Below are 22,263 nucleotides of genomic sequence, written 5' to 3'. Positions count from 1 at the left end.
GTCAACTGCCATTTGTTTTGAATAATTGTCGGTTTCTTGAAACCTATTATTAGACATGATAAACCTTCAAAAGTGAAAAAAGAGATCTCTCCTGGAAAATTTCTAAATAATTTAATATCATCAATGCCACTTTCCCACCACGTTTATCTGAGTGTTTTGATTGTTGTGTTTTGTTGCGGAAAGGAAAGCGAAGAATGGCGTAGGCGTATGAACCATGCACTGCTTATGCGTGTTTCACTAGCTAAGTTCGAATAGTGTCTAACATAAAGTTAACCTCAAATTAAGATTAATACGTCGAAAAATACTCTAGAAAAATGAAAAAAGGGGAACAAAAATGTAAAATTATCGAAAGGCGTTTTCAAAGACCAGCAGATTCAAACACGGAAGTTATCCATATTATTTAAAAAAAAGACAAAATAAAAAAATGGTCCATAGGGAGGCTTAAAATTGAGAATTACGCATATCAACAAGCCAGAATTTAGCAACATATCAAAAAGACCCCAAATGAAGCTCAAAGTGTGAAAATAATTCTGAAATAGGCCCATACTTATAATCATTGAAAAAGGGGAGAGAAGGCAAAATAAGAAAGTGGTACGTGAAATCGTGAAATCGCGATTAAACGCTTGTGAAAGTATGAGAATCGCTACGCTAAACAACAAGACAAAACAAGAAAATGACCATAAATTGGGCATGAGATCGTTAAAAATCATTTCTAAAGGCCAGGAAACGAAAAATAAGAAAAATTTCCCATGTTAAACATAAAATCATCATTAACACTTCCAGAAAACCAGAAGATAATCAATAATGAAAGTAACCCAAATAAAGCATTAAGTTGCCGGAAAATTCTTCCAATGTCCAAAAGTGGCAAAATAAGCGGGTAGTTTATGATTAGGTTCGAAATCGAAGAAAAATTGTTCTACATGCCTGTTAGTTTGAAATAAAAAATAACTTAAAGCAATGCAGAAACTTTCACACTGCGCTTCGAATGTTTAGATATTTATAACAGCTAATGTTTTAAAAATGGCTCTGAAAATGTCTGTGAAACTGTTAGGTAATTGAATTACAAATATGTAAATAAATGCGGGAAATAAATACGACGATAATGCCTGAAAAATTTCGAATCGAAGTCGAATGGTTTTTGATTGTAGTGCCATTTTTAATAGATAAATATTAAGCTTATAAAGCAAACAAATCTGCGACTGTCTAACAAACAAACAAACCATCGATAAAATGGGATTAGTTTGTTCCACGCTAGTTGTCTATTTTTAGTGTTTGGAGCAAAAGCAAGGGCCCATACTCTTCAATTAATTTTTTAAGAAGAACCATTAAATAAACGTAATTTTATGACAGAAATTATTATTTATTTTCTTCAACCAGTTAGCTTCGAGGTACGATGCTGGTCTAACAAGCTAGTCGTCGTATATGTTCAAATCTCGGCTAGGCCGTGCTTGCTAGTTAGAGTCAATAGGATCGTTGCACTGGCCCCGTAATTTTCCTGTACTCTAACAGCCGGCTGCGAAGTCTGTCGATAAAGAAGGGTAATGTCTAAAGACGGCATAAACCCATGGCTTTGCTTCAACCAGTTACAATGCGAGAAACCTGATTCGCTTCTTCCGGCGACAGGCTGTGATGTCCTTGCAGATGATCTTTGTATTCCTTGTGAAAATTCGATTTAAATACCACCGATTCCGGATCATTACATGACTCGCAGTACTTGCACTCGTACAGATACTTTCCTTTGTGTTTGGCAGTTGAGATCACGTGCTTGCGCAGATTTTCCTGAAAGAATTGGAGCAAATCATTATCAAGCTCGAATGATACTAACGAATGGTAATGCTTGGTTCTTACGATGTTGTTGCAACTGTAATCGCAATGCGGACAAGTAAAAGGTTTCCCTCCGCTATGAACCAGAAGATGACGCTTCAGATGACCAGGAATACGGGAAGCAAACTCACACTGACCACATTTATATTTTTTCTCACTATCCTCGTGTCGTTGGTAATGTCTGCAAGTGTTAAAGTAAAGATTGTTTGTTGAAAACTTACTACAATAAAATTAAAATACAAAGGCTTAATGCTTAAATAATCTTCCAGTTAAAAGAAATATTAAATTTTACTGATTCACGAAACTTTTTCTTATTTTATTCTGCTGCCTATAAACCCATCTTCGCTACGCAGTCGATGGTCATCGACTGGAAAACCGGCGCGTTGCAAATCACCTCAATATCGTTCAACAGATCATTATTGTTATGGACGGATTTACGTTGAAAAGCGAGCCTAATTATGCTCGAAATGAATGAAACGAAAATGGTCGAATGTTTCCAAACGTAACATCGGCTGCAGCCGGCAATCGCCAATTGAGCTGGGCTGGTTGGGGAAAATAAAGAAATCGTGACTTATTTACTGACCGAAAGGGGCTCATTTCGTCTCTAATTTCTGTGCTACTATAATCGCTGCATGGGTCGATCTTCGTTGCATGCGGTTCCGTCCGTTGCATCTCGGTAGCGTCCTTCTTTGTTCTCGGGCGGAGCGCTTGCAAATCTGGCAGTTTATGGTTATGCATCAGGTTGACTGGTTTCCATCGAGAAGGAACAGCAGGACAAACTGCTGCATTCGAGGTCAAAACATTCGATTTCCAATAATACTCCCTGCTCATTTTCTTCTATTTGCTCTAATATCGCTTTTCGTCTTTTACGAACAATTTTCACCAATTCAGTTAAACCGTTGGCCACTATTCTAAGGCGATGGAGAGCATTCGCCCCACGATCGTATAAATTATACGTTTGATGATATCTGATATTGATAACAATGTGCAGCGACGAGAATTCCGAGCGTCTCCCGTCTGCCAGGGACCTACGATGTATGGTACACTTAATAGCCCACCACCGCACCGGTTCACCGGCTTCCTGAAATCGATGCCGATGTTGTCGAATCCGACGACCGAGCGAACGCGTTCCGGCGAAACAGTAAGCGCTCTTCAAAATGTAACTTTTTCCCTGTATTAATCTATACCTATAAAGAAGGATTTCTGTCTGTCTGTCTGTCTGTCTGTCTGTCTGTCTGTCCGTATGTTCCTTATAGAATCGAAAACTACTGAACCAATCGGCATGAAAATATGCATGTAGAGGTTTTTTGGGGCCAGGAAAGGTTTTAGTGATGGTTAGAAACCCCTCCCCCCACTAAGAGGGGGGGCTCCCATACAAATGAAACACAAATTTCTGCATAACTCGAGAACTAATCAAGCAAATAGAACAAAATTTGGCATGTGGGTGTTTCCGGTGACAAGAATTTATTCTATGGTAAATTAGGACCCCTCCCCTCTTTATAAGGGGAATTATAACTCCTCTCCTCTTTAAAAGGGGGGGCTTCCATACAAATTTCCTCATAACTCGAGAACTAATCAAGCAAATGAAACCAAATTTGGCATGTGAAGGTTTTCGAGGACAAGAATATTTCCTATAGTAAATTAGGACCCCTCCCCACTTTAAGAGGGGGGGCTCCTGTACCATAGAAACACAATTTTCCTCATAACTCGAGAACTAATCAAGCAAATGGAACCAAATTTGACACGTGGGTGTTTCTGGAGACAAAAATTTTTTCTATGATGAATTGGGACCCCTCCCCACTTTAGGAGGGGGGGCTCCTATACAAATGAAATACAAATTTCCTCATAACTCGAGAGCTAATCAAGCAAATGAAACCAATTTCGGCATGTGAAAGTTTTCGAGGGCAAGAATATTTTCTATGGTGAATTAGGACCTCTCCCAACTTTAAGAGGGGGGGCTCCTATACAAACGAAATACAAATTTCCTCATAACTCGAGAACTAATCAAGCAAATGGAACCAAATTTGGCACGTGGGTGTTTTTGGAGACAAAATTTTTTTCTATGATGAATTGGGACCCCTCCCCACTTTAGGAAGGGGGGCTCCTATACAAATGAAATTCAAATTTCCTCATAACTCGAGAACTAATCAAGCAAATAGAACCAAATTTGGCATGTGGAGGTTTCTGGAGGCAAAAATATTTTCTATGGTGAATTAGGACCCCTCCCAACTTTAAGAGGGGGTGCTTCTACACAAATAAAATACAAATTTCCTCATAATTCGAGAACTAATAAAGCAAATGGAAGCATATTTGGCATGTGGGTGTTTTTGGAGGCAACCATTTTTTCTATGATGAATTAGGACCCCTTACCTTTTTAAGAGGGGGGGCTCTCATACAAACGAAATTCAAATTTTCTCATAACTCTAGAACTAATCAAGCAAATGGAACCAAATTTATCATGTGGGTGTTTTTGTAGGCAAGAATATTTTCTATGGTATATTTTCTATGGATTTCCCCACTTTAAGAGGGGGGGGGGGCTCCTATACAAATGAAAAACAAATTTCCTCATAACTCGAGAACTAATCAAGCAAATGTAACCAAATTTGGCATGTGGGAGTTTTAGATGGCAGAAATTTTTTCTATGGTGAATTACGACCCCTTCCCCTTTTAAGAGGGGAGCTCCCATACAAATGAAATTCAAATTTCCTTATAACTTGAGAACTAATCAAGCAAATGGAACCAAATTTGGCATGTGGGAGATTTTGGAGTCTTGCATTCATTTTACGATAGTTAGAGACCTCTCACCCCTGTGGTAGGGGGATATGGACTCTCATACAAATAAAACAGAAATTTTTGCGAAACTCAAAAACTAATCGGACTCGAGAAATTCGCGACTCTTCCATAAAACATTAGTCAATACAAGACCACAAAAACTATCTATAGTGACACTAGATCATTCAGAACGAGACGGTCGCGAGTGTTGCCGGTGACCCGCCGTCGGAAGCGCCGCCCACTGGGGGGCTTGCAAAACTCGAGATTGTGACAAAGATCATCCGAGATTCATGATTTATGTACAACACAGGTTAATTTGTGGCAATACGAAGTTTGTCGGGTCAGCTAGTTTACAATAAAAAGCGATTTAACACATTTTTGGATCACTTACAATTGGACTGCTTGGCAGCCATAATGATTGAGTATGGATCCGGGTGGACGGGGGCACGACGTGAACCAAATGGCTACGTTTCAAAGTTTACGTTTTCGCGAGTCGTGTTTCTGCATAAAGCGAGTATATTTGCGAGCTTCTGGAGCATGCTTTTTTCCTCGGTTCTGTTTTCGCAGCTTTGTTTGGCAGGTTCGCGTTTCTTGCTTATTGCAATGTGTACTCTGACTTGGTACACCGTGCATGCTTCGTTTTCGTCCGGAGGAATGTGATCGTGTCCTGCTGCCAAACGCATCTTGATCGAACACCGGTAGACATTCGTACTCGTTGCCGCTGCCGATGCTCGGTCGTTGTTCCGCAGGATCTGTACCTTTTTTATGTGCAACGGCGATCGCTCCGAAATAGTGATCACTATGCATCCAATAAAGGCAGCATATACTCCACATGCGACAGTACAAGGAATTTGAAGCCCTCGTCGCTGCCCCTTTATGTTGTGCAGTCACTTGTTCTTGTTCTGATTTCTCCGCTTTCAGCCATAAGTCGCCGCATTTGTGTCGCATCTTCCCATATACATACCTGGTGTTGGCCGGGTACAGTAGTGTACGGAAAAGGACCGGCCGCGGTGTTGAGATTGGGTACCGCAGCAGACAGGAGGTTTGCGATTTGCGTAAATGCGATGTCGCTGTCGGTGTTATTTTCCTATCCGCAATGGAATGGAATTTTTTTTACTTCTTTCGTTACAGCTGCTCGGGCCTGTCACGAAAGGAAATTTTTTTCCTTGTTGACCACTGACGAGGGTTCCGTGTGTGACCGGGTGCTAGATGTTCTGCTGGGCTTTTTTTTCTGTAATAATTATGGGTTTACTCGGTGGTTGTGACTGTTGGCTCATTTAAATCTTGCGGCTATCAATCAGCTCAATCTGGCTTCTGGCATGCATGCGGTGAAACAATGACAATCAGATTTCATTTAAATTGATTTAGATTCGGTTGGTCACCAAGTTTAAATGAACGCAAATGTTTTGATTAGGAAATACATTTCTGAGATTATACAATTTGTCGCTTGGTTTACTAAGAAAACACGCAGAGTTCCAAAAGCTAACTTTTCACATACAACCTCTGTTTTCATGGTGGAAAAAATATTTTACAATATAATATCGCATATTAATGAATAATCATTTATTGGATTCATCATCAATTGCTCATTGTCCCAATTCTATCATTCCCGTCTGTATACGCACTACACACTTCTATGCGACGATATTATTTTTGTATGATAGCTCTTTGTTTCTATCGCCGAGTAGATAGACTGTTGTCTACTCGGTCAGTGCAATAGAAACAAGCACTGTGTTGCTCCGGCAAGTCTTGTGATTAACTACCACCGGGAAAAACGAACCCAGATTTAAGGATTTTGTGCGCTTAACGGGCTCAAACCGAAGTCAAATCATGTGCATTTTTTGTTAATTATCCAAATACTAAATTGAAAAGTTGTAATTTTCTGTCCCAAATCAAATTTGATGGATTTTTAGGAAATAATACTAAATAAATCCTGCAATCTCTTCGCAACTTTCTTTCAAAAAGTATAGGTATACAACATTTTCCCGAAAAGACCGCGACCGGATAAATTTCTCATATATCTATGAATTTTCTAATGACATGGGGTACGGGAGGGTATTCCCATCACGCTACTAATTTCGGTATACATGACCTTTTTTGGCTACACTTTCCCAAATAAAAACTTTGCCGCTATATAACAATACTGAAACGAATGTAACACTCATAGGCTCTAATGTGTTAGAGTGTGTAATGTGTAATGTGTGTAACTATTTTCATAAAAATGTAAGTAGTTTGCTTAATTTTATTCAATAAACATCAAAACCACTGTTTTTCCACTAGCACGTAACCAGGCTGAAAAAAGTAGCAGCAGTCGCTTACGCGTATCCGCTCTTGATGATGGTTTGGAAAACACACAATTATGATCACGTTCACTTATTCTAGAAAATAAACAGCTGTGAATATGCTTTCACAGAACAATTCTACTTCTTTTTATCACGGAAGAACACAAAAATTCTCCTTTGATATAAAATATAAATCAATTATCATTCACTAGCCATTAGCAGCATTTTGTTTTTAATTCCAGCATTTGGTGCGTTATTTACACTACTACCAATATATATGTTGACATATCTGGTATTTGAGTGGCAACTGGCGCTAGTGTATATGAACGATTCAGTGATACACTACCGCCAGCAGCAAGCTGTTGTCACTGCAAAACTAATTATCTTCAATGAGCCCGCAATGTAGGCAATAGCGAGAAGTTATCCATCGGTCTCTCTTTTATTGTCTCTTTTGATCTGTTTTTGAAAAGCATTTAATTGCTGTGCTAGCTATTTCGGCCTGTCGGATTTAAAAAACACAGACACCACTATAGAAAATGGGCTCAATTTAGTCGCAGCGACTTCACCATTTCTCGCGACTATAACTCGAATTCAGTAGCGTTTTATTAAGACCAAAATACACGCTGATATTCAGTAAATATTATTCTATCAACTGGTATAAAATTTTTGTCTCGAATAAATATAGTTTCAACGTAGTTCCTGAATATTGTTCAGGCTACCGCTTAATGGGCTGGAAATACCCACCCGTACTCTATGTGTTTTCAAATGATCAGAACCTGACGTATTTGAAGCACTCAATGCGTCAAAAGGACCAGGACCTGACAGAATAACACCCATATATCGTAAAAACCAGCATGACAACGCATGTCTCCGAAAAATGGAAAATTTTCGGAAATAAAATCTTACATCCGCAACTACCGTTGAATTGTCATTATCTCTTGCATTACTAAACTATTTCAGTCAATTATTAATTTGAAAAAAGCAAGCAAAACACAGAATAACAAGTATGCAACACAGCTTTTTCAAATACCGTTCTACAGCCTCAGAGGTTCTGGAATTTGTATCTTTCACCCTGAATGTAATGGACATTGGCAACCACATAGAAACTATTTACACGAATTTTAGTAAGGCATTTGACGGAATAGACGTACCTCTATTAGTCTTCAAATTAGTAAAAATTGGAATAGAACCTGAACTTCTGAAGTGGCTTGTCATATTTAACGAAATGCAAACAAATTGTTTGCTTCTAAAATGTCCACTCTGATCCTATTCAAATTATGTCTAGGGTTCTCCAGGGTTCCCACCTAGGCTCATTTCTTTTCATTTTAGAAGTAAAAGACATTATTTTTATACTTAAACACTCAAAAGTACTTGTATGTGAGTGTGCGACGTTGGACTTACGTATATTTTTTGGCAAATTACAAAAAAATTGCTCGTTCAAATATAAAACATTATTCTTATCACTTGTCAAACGTCATCATATACTTGCGACGCCATACACAACCAGTAACTTCAATCGGCACACGAACAAACAAAGTGGTTTCAAGTTTGAGTTTCAATGAAATGGAAACCTGGTGCAATATTATTATTATTAATTGGAGCCTCCAACGTTCGAAGTTATGAAAATAATACATCTTCTGCTTGTGTGGCTAACGATGAAAACTGATAATAAAAATATCGTCGGCCACTGTTCAAAATTTGATCCTGTCAACATGTCTGAAAATCGCTTGTATCTTGTAAACATTTGCAAACGTTGCAGGTGCTTGTCTTTGTCACCAAAAAAAAGGTTTATGCTGCACTCAACGTGAATGTAGAAAAATTATGAATAGCATGTTAAAATAATTTTATGAGATTATAACCCAAGTAACCACTAAGCACTAAACATTAATCATTTAACAACATTATACTAAGTATGTAAGTAATGTATGTATGTATGTATGTAATGTATGTAAGTATGTAAATGCTTAAAAGCTTATTATTCTTTATATATTTCTGTAGAACTCACATAATACTAAAAAGGCGAAATAGCGAGCTATTAAAATGCTATGCCGCAAGCATTTAATAAACATTATTGGTGTTTGCTTGAGGCTTCATCAAAATGACATTTTGTCTACATTACCGACGTATCGAAAAAGTATCGACGGCATATCGTTCCGCGTTCGCTTGTTATAAAAAATGAAAATAAGATTCGGTCGGTGACAAGATAAAACGAAATGACAAGAAAAAAGTATTTTCTCACGAAATTATGGCGGAGTTTTCTGTAACCTCAAGGGGAATAGTTTTATTCGTTTTTATTCAATTACCCTTATTCTGCGAGTCACATGACTCAATACGACAATTGTCACTCGCCGTGACTCGCCACGGCGAGTCGAGTCACCTAAGTGACAATCGTGTCACCTACGTAAGAAACCCTTGTCACCTAAGTGACAAGGAGAGTCACCTAGGTGACAATTGTCACCTGATTCGCGGTGACTGCAACATAGTCACGTCACTCGCCTCGCAGAATAAGGGTAAATATGTGGATAAAGGGGACATTTTTTGAAATGCTAAATAACGTTACCTCTTAGACGGGGCTCGAACCGGAATTATCCCTGAAACCTCATTCGTTTCTGTGCGGCTTTGCTATCTCAACCACAGCTGCTATAAGTGAGTGGGTTGAAATTAGTAGTATTTAAATCTTGGTGGTATTCCTTCTCATACCATATCAATCCGTTCTGCAAAACCAATAGGATAGAAAAGACAGCATCCGTCAAGTGGAAGAGTGCAGAAATAATCGCTGTAGAAAAGCTACATAAGATGTCAAGTACAAACCCTACAAAAACACTTACGGCTTGTTTTATTGCATTTTCTATATGCATTATATTGTAACATTATATGCGTAAATAATGCTTTCTTTAATGTTGATTTGCGTCAATACTTTTATGCATTAACAATGCTAATATATGTTTCATAAACATTAAGATTGTTGTTATACAGCAATTTAGCACTAGGAATGCATATTTATTCTCAATATACAGTTTTGAGTTAATGCTTATAGTTACTTGGGAAGTCTTCTGGGTGGAGAAGAACGTTGGTGTTTTAAAGTGCATATATGTATTATGTCGCAAAAATCTATATTCTAAGTACATATCTCAGGTGCTACTAGTCAAACTGAAAAAGCAACAGTATTAGGTGCAAGCTTTATTGACGGTATAATTCAATATCCGATAGCGGTTTTGCCTGTTTTTCAAAATTGATAAATCATCACTACTCATCGCGATGAGTCAAAATGTGAGCTATTCGTGTTTGATTGGCATCACTAGCGATCAATTCATGCATGAAAAAAAGTGAGTGGTAATTCGCTTTTCTCTCACTCTCATAAAATACTTCTCAGCTGGAATTTGACGTTATTGAATCACCTTTGAGAGTGTTTCGAACCGAATCAGTACTTTTATCGATGAATAGCAACACTTTTAACTCTTGTACAAAAAATATGTTAGCTAGCTCAATTCTGTTGCTTTCATTCGAAAGCTGAGAAAATTTAACACTGAAAATTACCATTAAACCTCCCACTGAAATTATTAAACGTTTTAGATGCCAAAAGTTTTGAAATAGGTGTTTCTCAAGGTGTTTTCATCATATTTCTCTAAAAAAGACGTAATAAAGTTGATTGCTTTTATTTACCAATTTGAAGCTCTGGTACCGTTGTACAATTCGTTATTTGACGTGTAACAACTATCTCTTTAGTTTCCTTGCAATTCAGTTTTAAACGTAACGTATTGAGTGTTGAGAATTAGTAGCTGAAAACTGCACGAATCCATACACCACGCATAGCATACTAGATCACCGCCTGCGAAGGACACGGTCTGACGCGTATGGAAAACAACAACGTAACTGACTTTAGGACGAAAACGATTACACCATCAAAACGTATTTTCCGGAAGAACTTGCGGACAGTCACCTGATCCCTTGTGGGTGCTAGCTGCGGTACAGTTCCATGTCACGCTGGAAGCGTGCTGAACAGAATAAAAATGCATTCTTTCCAAACTACAGATTCAAGAACTGCTGCCTGCGGATAAACTTAAGCGGCTTGAGTTTTTATGCTAGTAAAAGTGGCGGCGAGCCCTCAATTTATTGAAAACATGGTTGTTGTTGTTTTTCATACGGGTCAGACCGTTTCCGTCGCACGCGGTGATCTAATGTGCTATGCGCGATGTATCAAATCGTGCAGTTTTCAGATACTAATTCAACACTCAACACGTTACGTTTAAAGTTTTCACGCCAAAGAACGAATTGTAGAACAGTACCAGAGCTTCAAATTGGTAGATTGAAACATGCATCTTTAATGCATGTAAACTAGGGCTGTCGGTATTGAGTGCTTTTGGTGAAAACCGGTATTTCGGTATTGGCGTAGAAAATACCGGTAGTACCGGTAAAAAACCGGTATTGGCAGATTATTCGGAATCAATAGAAATGTCGATGTTTTTCAGTAAATGTCTCTATTTTCAATCTTTAGTTTCAGTGTTGTTCCTTAGCAAAGTAGAATTTAAGCAGATATAATACGCTCAGTGATTTATTTCCCTTGCTAGATTTTATTGCCAGCGCTTCCAACAAAAATTTCTGCTTTCATCGAAGTCTGACAAACGGCTTTAAGCGCATCAGGAATTTTTCTTCCATTTATTCAGATTTATAGCAGGGAAACCCGTTTTTAACTATTTTTAAATGTCCCGGTAATGTAGCTTCCAGCATATTAAATGCCCCGGAGTCCTATTGTTTCTTCACGAATTTTCCTGCATCCCCAGAGCAGAACCCTTGCATAGCGTCATCCTCTTCATCATCGTTCACAGATATCTTCTCTTCTCTATTATCAATCCCACTATTCAAAGAGCTTGTAAATTTTATCTGCTTGTTTGATCAATGTATCACTCGAAATATTTGAAAAATATTCCAAAGTCTTTCCTGGCAGATCCTTCAATGGCAAGAATGCCTGAAAAGCGGAAATATTCCCGTATTCTGACTAGGGCTCGGCATCCTCGAAACAAATAAATGAAGCTGATTTTCGCTTACCTTCGCTTTATACATGAAACGATTTGTTTCATTTGAAGAACGTTTTAAGCAAGCTTCAGCTGAAGTTAGTGACTATTTCAAATGACTACGATTGACAGTCAGGCACGATTTGTCGATGTTGAGTAGGTTAATTATACTATGCGCTAAATTGTCGGAAATGTTACTTAAATTCAATTCAATTGCATTCAAAGTTGCTAGCCTTATTTATTATTATAGCCTTCTACTGAATATTTGATAGACATTTGATTTGACAAACGAAACTTTAAAATCGGTCGATATTATAATGTGAAACCCGTTTTATTGAGGCTGATTGAAGCCAGTTTTAAAACGGAGAGGCGTTGCTTCAGTTGAAACTAAAGCTTCATTACTTCATTGTTGAGTAGTGATTTGAATTGAATTGAAATTCACTTATAAGTGACGTTGCTGGGCCCTGATCTTGTTGCCTAAATTCGTTATTTGAGAACTTCGAAAAATTTGGTAGCTTTTAAATATCAAGTTGTTTAAAAATAAATTGAAACGCGACGTCTACGACGACTACTATGAAACTTTTTGACGGCAAAGATGCTCTACTGTGCCTTAAACGGATTCAAGAGCTATAATTATTTGACCTACAATTTCACCTTCTTCATTGTTAGTAGTCGCAGAATGTCGTCAGCATTAACAACCAGTTGTTTTTCTATGAGTTTTACAATCTTCCATCAAACTTAGTTCTTCTTCGAATAAGAAGTTTGAAAAAACTAAGATATTAGAAAATACCGGAAATACCGGTTTTTTGCTTTGCCAAAACCGGTATTTCGGTATCCAAAAATTGGTCGGTATTACCGGTTTCGGTACTACCGGTACTACCGGTTAGACAGCCCTAATGTAAACACTCCTTGAGATAGAACTGCCCGTTTACAGCCAGGGATGCCACATATAATTCTGTGTTTTTTGTTGGAAAAATCTGACAATCTTTACGGCGAGGAAAAATATCTGTGCAAAAATCTATCCAATACAAAACAATGAGAGTGAAAGAGATAGAGAGTCATTTTGCTGACTATTTCCGTCTTTTTCACTCTCATGCAAAAACTCAAAAATCTGTTTAATCTGTGTAATTTGGCGAAAATCTGTATTCTATGCATACAGATTCTGTACAGGCGATTTCTTTCAAATATCTGTTAAACACAGAATAATCTGTGTATGTGGCAACCCTGTTTACAGCCCGGGAATCACGAACGGCGCACTCCGTTTGCCACATGATGTATTTCTTGGCCAAATCATGTATTTCATGGCAAACAATGAACGTTTCTGCATCCTTACTTCCTCCGGAACATCAAACTTATGCTGGACGGTGAAGTACAGTAGCTCCGGAAGCTGCCGGAAGTCCGCCTTGACGTTAGTCTCATCATTCATGATGAGAGAGTTGAGGATTTTCCAGGTGCTTGCGCAAAATAAATTTGCAACGTTGCTTTTCGGGTGACGCCATTTTTTCCAATTTTCGAAAAACTGACCGCGATAAAAATAGAGTGTAAACAATATACTCTAAACTACCTCTACTCAAATTTTCAAGAGAAAATACCCAATGGGTAATTTTCTACAGCGTTTCTTCCGTGGTGCAATTTGATGTGGGACACCCTTTACATAATGATTTATTTACAGTCGTTGAAAGTATCTTTGCTAATAAAGGTTAAGTCTTAAGTGATGAACTGATGGTATTTAGACCAGAAGCCAGGTTTCAATTGGCCAAGGCTATAGCGCCTTATTTCGCTCTCTGAAAATAGATTATTCTAGTAAAAATATTAGTTTAAATCATATGACACTTCAAAATAAAGTCGTGTGATTTAATAGTTGCCTAAAACTACAGTTGTAAAGTTAGGAGCTGAAAACCACACGACCCCGCACCTCCTTCTTAGCTTAGCTACTCAATTATACAAATTGAAGTATTTCCAGGTATGACCACATGAAGGCGTTAGGTAGGCGCTTGAGATGGCTAGAGCTATGTTGGCCGCTTTTTCCTAGTTGCCTTCCACATTTGATACCCTTTATGGAATTGCTATCGTTTCGTATTAAAACCTTAAATAATAATTTAAATGTCCTTTGACCAGCATAGCCGATTATTTTGAAATGTAGCAGGAGCCGGCGGATTGGTTGGAAGTTCTCTTATGCTCGATCTACAAGAAGAGCCACCTCATCTCGCGGGTATTGTTACTGCGGTGGTGATAGATGGGAAAACATTCGACGTGGCTAATGAATTTGTTTATCTTGCTGCTCTAGTGGCATGTTACAATAGTGTAAAACCCTGCGATCAATATTTGGCGGTACTGAAGTTTTGCGCAGGCGCATAAACTACCAGCTTTTAAAGCCATAAAGTTTTCAGCTCTTGTGTGTAAATTGCCATGCGCCTCCATCGATATAGTTTTGGTTGCTAATGTTCCTTTCGGAATTTTTTATTCGAAAGACTTCGCAGTCCTAGAATATCGGACATTTGCTATGATCCTATTTGCGCTATGAGTCACTTTCAGCCGGGATCCGAACATACAATAACTATGACTAATTTGTTACACCAAGTGCAGTACCTCGAGGCCTACCTGGAGGCAGCGATATAATTGTTTCTCCAAATTTTTACCTTATCGCATGTTTAGAAAGCTTATTTTAAATTATGAATAAACTTAAATGCAGTGTTGTAGGTATCTGTTGTTTAAGTCAATTACACTCATGGAGGTGCAGAGCAGTTTACGGTAATCTGGGGTAGACAGAACCACAATCCTGATATAGGGTTCTACAACTATTCTATCACAGATATACATAGTGAAACGCAGATAAATATGGTAAAGCTCGACGCGTGAAAACAGCCATCTAAATGGACTGCTTTCTATTGTCTTGGGGACCTTCGCCTCAAATACGGCTGGCTGCATTGTACGCAAAACAGGAATAATGTGCCGGTCGTGATATTTCTTGCAGACGCCAGCCTTGCAGTTTCATAACGCAAATTAAGCAAAACAACCCGCCGGGAAAGAAGTAAACTTTCAGCGAGATATGAATTTATTGATGATGACAACCATTCGCATATATATAAGTATGCAAAAGTGCAACTGCATAACCCAATCGGCCAGCTGAAAGGAAAAAAAAACATTTTCTCTCCCCACATCTTCGCGCTTCCGAAGGAATGCATAATAATGCTAATGATAATAAAATAAAATAATAATAACATAAAAATTCTCTATGTTGCTCTTCAACTCACTTTGCTGATCGGTGAAAGGCGATGGCGCGCAGTGGGCAGCCGACTTTCGGTTCGGTTCTGGATGTCTTCGGATGACGCTTTGAGGGAAAACACGCCTCATGTAAGCGTTGTACCACTGCTTCCATAGTTAGACGATAATGGTACATTACTTATAATAAAAATAATAATAAAAGTTCATTCTGATACCGAACCGGTGTGGTACCGGTCTGGCCGACCGGGAACGGGTCTGCAGCTTAAACAAAGGGGGAAAATCTGAAACAATTGATAAATTCGTGACCATCAAAACGGGTGCATTGTACACTTCGGCGTCATCGTGTTGAATTCAGTGCATCAGACGGAGGCAGGTCCTTGTGTTTCCTTGTTCTTTTCGCCCTTCGGAAAATCAAGCACGAGTTCGAGTGGTGCGGTAAAGTAAAAGCCAAAAAGCAACCGTCATTGTGTGCCGAACGGTTATGGGACAGAACCGAAGAGCTGTCATTATATGCATTTTTCCAGCCAGGGTGCATATTGTGCACTGTGAGGCGGCCCTTGCCGGTGTCTTTCGCTGCTTTGAATCGTCTCTCTAGAGGCATAAATTTCGCAGCCTTCACAGCTTTCGATAGTGCCGAAGTGCTGAAGGGAGAATTTTGGCGGAAGGAAGCGTAAGAATTCATCGATGGATATTGATCTGGTTAAGTTTTCGCAAGGTTTTTTTTTGTTTTGAATGCTAACTACTGTTGGGAGAATAACTGGATACCGTAGGTTAGGGTGAACTTGAGAAACGGCGCTTACAGTGCTATACAAGGGTGACAGCAAAATTTGCATGAATCTGTTGAAAATTGATGGTCATGTTACACTATCGGACGGTGAACATACTTCACCGGTAAGGCGATCGAAAATCGATCTTACCCCACCCGGAGGCTACCTTCGTTTAATAACATCCAGCAAGAAGGGCTACTGCAGCTGGTTGGCACTATATTGTGGTGGATCACCATTGTGCACGAATATTTCTACCAATCACTGCTGAAGATTGGTATACATTTTAAAACGATGCACCGATCTGGGAAGCCTTTGGTATGAACGTGATGAAAGTGAACCTGAGGCAAGCCCGATTGCGGTAGTTGCAGTAGAGTAGTGGAAGGACGGGCCGTCCAATACCTGGAATTATGGTACCACCGCAACGGATCTGCGATGGTTACGGAGCAGGACAGCATGAAGTAAAACAAAAATATCTTATTTGATCTAGATTTTGACAATATTGTAGCGACTGGTAGATGCTGCTTAAATTTATTTCTTTTGGGGGTAGCACTCAGTACCATCGTTCGGTAAGGATGCAGCTGAAAAGGGAGAAGCCCGAGTCATGCAAGTACTTTGGGGTTTCAAATTTTTGCATTCATGTTTTGATCTTTTGCTTGTCTTGGCTTTGTTTTCTTCGCGGCAGAAGAAAGGAGTCCCCATCTTATTATCATCATCGATACGTGCACCTTGAACATTCCTTCGAACAGAGCCTGCCTGCCAATCGAAAGGGAATCGAGGAGAAGTTGAATTATTGTGCATTATTCACCGCATCACCGACCGTCAGTGGCCACCAAGCCGAGAGCAGGCAGGGCGCGCGGGCTCACATCAGGTCAGTTCGGATGAAGCGACTGGATGATGGCTGAATGCACTGTGCGAGTACCTACACATCGCGGAGTGGGCACCACAATATGCATTATGGGATGGTTGATTTCCTTTTTCGGGTATGATATGGTATCACATTTTTTCTTTACACTCACTATCTGAGCGCTTAGTCTTTTATTCGTCTTGTGCTCGACGAGAAAAAAAAAAGTAATGAAACTTGTCGCACAATTGAAATAGGACAATTGGGGCGTGTTGGCATGATTACACGAATAATCAAAGTATATTTTATTGTAAAGTTATCTTGAATTGCAAATTGTTCGAGACATATATGTGTCCCTCTACAAATTTTGGAAATTTTGAAATTTACAGAAGTCTAATTTCGGCTTATGTAATCAGTTAATTCTCTCAGCTTTTAAATGTGACATTTTTCTCTAAGAATCTGTATGTTAAGATCACAAAATAAAACCCTTTTGATCTAATGTTACCGAGGCTGCAATCAAAAACACAATGACATAATCCACAAGAAAGCACAAAATCGAAACTCGTTCCACTCAGGTTTGCCCAGGTTCTATGTCCTCTGCAAATCAAGAATGAAGATTGGATGGAGAAAAAATACAACTTTAATGAAATGTTTCGCGTATTTGAGCCTAGACGTGATTCTTGGGAAGATGGTGGTCCCGATCTTAGTCCAAGCTCGACAGTTTTCTATACAGATGGTTCAAAAATGGACAATCAAGTGGGAGCAGGAGTAACTGGCCCAGGAATTGACATGGAGCTTTCGAAGAAGCATTTATAGTGGTCTTATAACAGGACATTGTTCGAGCCGCTATCATCTGTAGTTTATGGGGAAACTTCAAGATGATATCTGTCGCTTCTGTGGCATAGAAAAAGAAGACTCGGAACACCTGTTATGCCGATGTTGGATAATTTTCACTAAAAGATTAAGGTTTTTCGAAAGAGGGCTGTTAAAACCCTCTGATATTTGGGGGATAACTCCCAGCGCAGTAGTGCACTTCATCCGAAGTGCATCACCGGACTGGACAAATGCTATTAGTCAAACAATGACGATCGCTTCTGATAGTGGTGCGTCATCCTGACAACATAACTATAATAAAACGGGGGATATATCACAATAGATCAAACAAATGCTCGCAGTGATAAAAATACCCAACATGGAAAAAATGTCCTCAGCAAAAGCCAGAGATTGGTATTAGGATAGGGATTGGGATTGAGATTGAGATTGGGATTGGGATTGGGATTGGGATTGGGATTGGGATTGGGATTGGGATAGGGATAGGGATTGGGATTGGGATTGGGATTGGGATTGGGATTGGGATTGGGATTGGGATTGGGGTTGGGATTGGGATTGGGATTGGGATTGGGATTGGGATTGGGATTGGGATTGGGATTGGGATTGGGATTGGGATTGGGATTGGGATTGGGATTGGGATTGGGATTGGGATTGGGATTGGGATTGGGATTGGGATTGGGATTGGGATTGGGATTGGGATTGGGATTGGGATTGGGATTGGGATTGGGATTGGGATTAGGATTAGGATTGGGATAGGGATAGGGATTAGGATTCGGATTGGGATTGAGATAGGGATAGGGATTGGGATTGGGATTGGAATTGGGATTGGGATTGGGATTGGGATTGGGATTGGGATTGGGATTGGGATTGGGATTGGGATTGGGATTGGGATTGGGATTGGGATTGGGATTGGGATTGTGATTGGGATTGGGATTGGGATAGGGATTGGGATTGGGATTGGGATTGGGATAGGGATAGGGTTAGGGATTGGGATTGGGATTGGGATTGGGATTGGGATTGGGATTAGGATAGGGATTGGGATTGGGATTGGGATTGGGATTGGGATTGGGATTGTGATTTGGGATTGGGATTGGGATTGGGATTGGGATTGGGATTGGGATTGGGATTGGGATTGGGATTGGGATTGGGATTGGGATTGGGATTGGGATTGGGATTGGGATTGGGATTGGGATTGGGATTGGGATTGGGATTGGGATTGGGATTGGGATTGGGATTGGGATTGGGATTGGGATTGGGATTGGGATTGGGATTGGGATTGGGATTGGGATTGGGATTGGGATTGTAATGATGTCTTTCCAGCAACGAAAGTTAAACCGGACGACAAGGTGAGAGGATTACGTAGACCTTCTTCGGCGTATACCAAATCCTCAATGTTGCATTCTTGTCGTAATGTCTCTTTTATATGATATTTTTTTTTCTATATAAACATTTGCAACATGTATGGACAATTTACACCTTCTTACTTATTATCAATTTTCAGTACTTATGAATCGATACACGATTTTTTTCCAAGCGAATCAACAATAACCGATTGATGCAGAAAGGTTGTGATTCCTCTAAAATATAAAAAAGTTATAGGTTACCAAAATCCTATTTGATTTACCCAAATCCTTGTTGATTTTGATTTTACGCTTTTAGCTTTCCGTAAGGCGAAGTCTTACGTCGCAAAAGACCTGTTTTTACTTCATATTGAACTGGGACTGGACTTAAAATTGGATTTAAATTTAAAGTAATTCGACTGGAATTTTAACTTGGAATTAGAAATGATAGTTTGAAGTTTTTATTTGAAATTGGACTTAGATTTCAATTTGAAAGTGGACTTGAAATTATATTAAAAATTGGAAGTGGATTAGATTTGGAATTGAATTTTTTGAAATAAAAGTTGAAATTGAATTTGAAATTAAGCTCTAAATTGAACTTAAAATTGGGATTGAAATTGGAGTTGGAGTTGGCGGAGTTTAATTTGGACATGCGAATAAATTTGGAATTACATTTGAAATTCGACTTGAAATCATAGTTCAAATTTAATACAAAATTGAACCTGAAATTAAAATTTCATTAGATTTGAAATCGGGCTTTAAATCGGATGCAAATGGATATGAAATTGATCTTGTTATTGGACATTAAGTTAGATTGGAATTTGAACTAATTTGAAATTGAAATTTTACTTCAAACCAAACATGAATACGTAATAAGACACGAAGTTTTATTTTATTTATATTCTCACACGTTTCCCCTCTTTTCTGTTTCGTTTTCTCTCTCTTCTAGTCCCATTTTTCCATGTTTTATTCCGTTTTCTACCATTTCTGTAACGTTTTCTTGGTTTTTGCTCTCACTTTTTCCGTTTTGATGTCCCGTGTTTACCGTTTCATTGTTCCGTTTTTCTTGGTTTACTGTCCCATGTTTTTCACTCGTTTTTCGTTACACTCTTTTTCGTTTTCTGTCTTCTCTTTTTTCCTTTTTTCGTGCATAGTTTCGTGTTTTTCTAACTCAGTTTTTCTTTTAAGGTTTTCGTCTTCACCTGTTCAGTTTTTCCTTTTTTGATACCTCGTTTTTCCATCTTTTCTGTTACGTTAATTTTGTTTTGAGCCCGTTTTTCCTTTTCCTCTCTGGTTTTCCTTTTTATCTGCCATTTTCTTTTTGCGTTTTCATTTAGTCCGTTTAGGGAAAACCACCATATTTTTTTCTCTCTCACGATTCTCCATTTTCCTGCTTGTTTTCTGTTCCATATTCCCTCGTTGTCTTGTTTTTTCTCGACTTTCTGCATGTTGTTTCCTCTTTTTCCGTTCCATTTCTTCCTGTTCCATTTTTTGCCCTCTTCCTCTGTCTATCGTCTATTTTCGTTCGTTTTTAGTCGTTTTCAAGCCAAGTTTCCTCTTTTCCTGTCTCGTTTTTTGTCATTTTCTATCCCGTTTCGCTTTTTTCGGTCCCGGCTGTCGTGTTTTTTCGCTTTTTAACCTTTTCCATTTTCCGTTTCCATCTGTTCCGTTCTTTCTCCTTTAATGTCCCGATTTCCTCCTGTCACGATGTCTGATGTCTGATATTCTTTACCGTTTTTCCTCTATTTCTGTTCTCTTTTCTACATCTTTCTGATCCCATATTTTATCCTTTTCTTTCCTATTTTTCTAACCCGGTTTTCTCAGTTTTTTTCTCGTTTTTTGTCAAATTTATCTTTATTTTGTTTCTCGTTTTTTTCGTTTTCTATATGAGTTTTCATTCTTTTCTGTCCAGTTTCCTCGTTTTTTCTCGTTTTCTCTTCCATTTTCTTGTTTTTCACTTTTTAATCTTCTTATGTCTCGTTTTTACTGCCATAAGGATTTTCTTTCGTTTTTTCATGGCAGTTTTTTCATTCTCGCGCATTTTTTTCTTTTTCTATTTCGTCTGTCCAGTTTTTGTCACGTTTTATTTTGTGCTCAGAGCAGCTATTTGCTCTACACAAAAGAGCAGCTGTTTGTTCGGTTCATAAAACATGAAATTTTGAATTGGGTAAATATGCAAGAAACTCGAGTTTTTCAGACATAATTTAGGAAGAACAAAAATTGTTCTCATGCAACTTTTAAATTTCTTTTTTCCTTCTTTCTTTAGTCGGTTTTTCTGGTTTTCGTTTTTTCCTTTTCTGTCCCATTTCCCGTTTTTTGTTTCATCGTTCACTTTTTATATCTCGTTTGACATCTTTTTCCCGTTTTCCTCGTTTCCTCTATTAGTTTTCTTTTTTTCTCGCTCGTTATTCTTCCTTTTCCGTCGTGTTTTCTGTTCCATATTCCTCTCTCTCTCTCTCTCGTTTCCCAGGTAACAATTTCAGTTTTATTGCACCCTTAGAATTGTTTTCAAAACCGCTTTTGGCCATAAAATCCATAAGTGTGTAATAAAACCTGCGTTGGGTTTTCTGCTCGCTGTTTCCTCTTTCTTTATTGCTCTTCTCTCTTTTTCTGCTCCGGTTTTCGCCCTCTACCTGAGTCTACATTTTTCTTTGTTAAATTTCATCTTTTTTCTTCCGTTTTTACTCGTTTTCAGGCCCATTATTCCTTCTCTCCTGTCTCGTTTTTTGTCATTTCCAATACCGTTTCGAATTTTTGCTTTTTTTCGATCCTGGCTTTTGTGTTTTTTCGCTTTTTAACCTGTCCCGATTACGTGTCTGTCTGTACCGTTCCTCGTCCTATTATGTCCTGCACTCCTCTTGACACAATCTGTTTTCCTTTACCGTTTTATCCCTTTCGTCGTCCGTTTGCCATTTCCTTTCATTTTTCCCGTTTGTCCTCTATTTCTGTTCTCTTTTTTCCATTTTATGCTCCCGTATTTTTTCCTTTTCTTTTCCTCCTTGTTTATCCCGGTTTTGCTTCGTCATTTCCTTTTATGTCGCGTTTTTCCTCCCAACCTGTCTCGTGTTTTCTTCCGTTTTTGTTTTTCCTTTTTTCACGCCAATTTCTATTATTTTTCTCTCGCTTGTTTCCTTTTTTATCTATCTCGTTTGTCCAATTTTTGTCTCGTATACCTTCGCGCTGTTTTCCGTTTTTTATCCTTTTATCTCAGTTATTCTGTTTTGTTTCTTTTACTGGAGCAGCAGCAGGAGACGGACGGCATCGGTAATAGATGTTTTGAAAATCATAAAAAAAATTCTGGCATTTTCATAAAAAGCTGATTGCTCTACGTTGTTTTTGAGTTATGTCAATCTAACTCAGGAACAACAA

General features: G+C 38.6%; 1 protein-coding gene across 1 annotated transcript in view; it reads right to left on the bottom strand.

Annotated features, from left to right (window-relative positions):
* Positions 1 to 1,575: 1,575 nt before the first annotated feature.
* LOC128740678 (zinc finger protein 91) overlaps positions 1,576 to 22,263 on the bottom strand; it is a 143,921-nt gene continuing 123,233 nt past the window's right edge. Inside the window, exons 8-9 of the mRNA XM_053836240.1 lie at positions 1,849 to 2,005; positions 1,576 to 1,779 (exon numbers count right to left, since the gene is read on the bottom strand). Coding sequence (XP_053692215.1) covers positions 1,576 to 1,779; positions 1,849 to 2,005 — 361 coding nt within the window. The remainder of the gene's footprint in view (positions 1,780 to 1,848; positions 2,006 to 22,263) is intronic.

The sequence above is a fragment of the Sabethes cyaneus genome, chromosome 3 (genome assembly GCF_943734655.1).
Source record: "Sabethes cyaneus chromosome 3, idSabCyanKW18_F2, whole genome shotgun sequence".
NCBI lineage: Eukaryota > Metazoa > Arthropoda > Insecta > Diptera > Culicidae > Sabethes > Sabethes cyaneus.
This window is presented reverse-complemented; position numbering and strand designations above follow the sequence as displayed.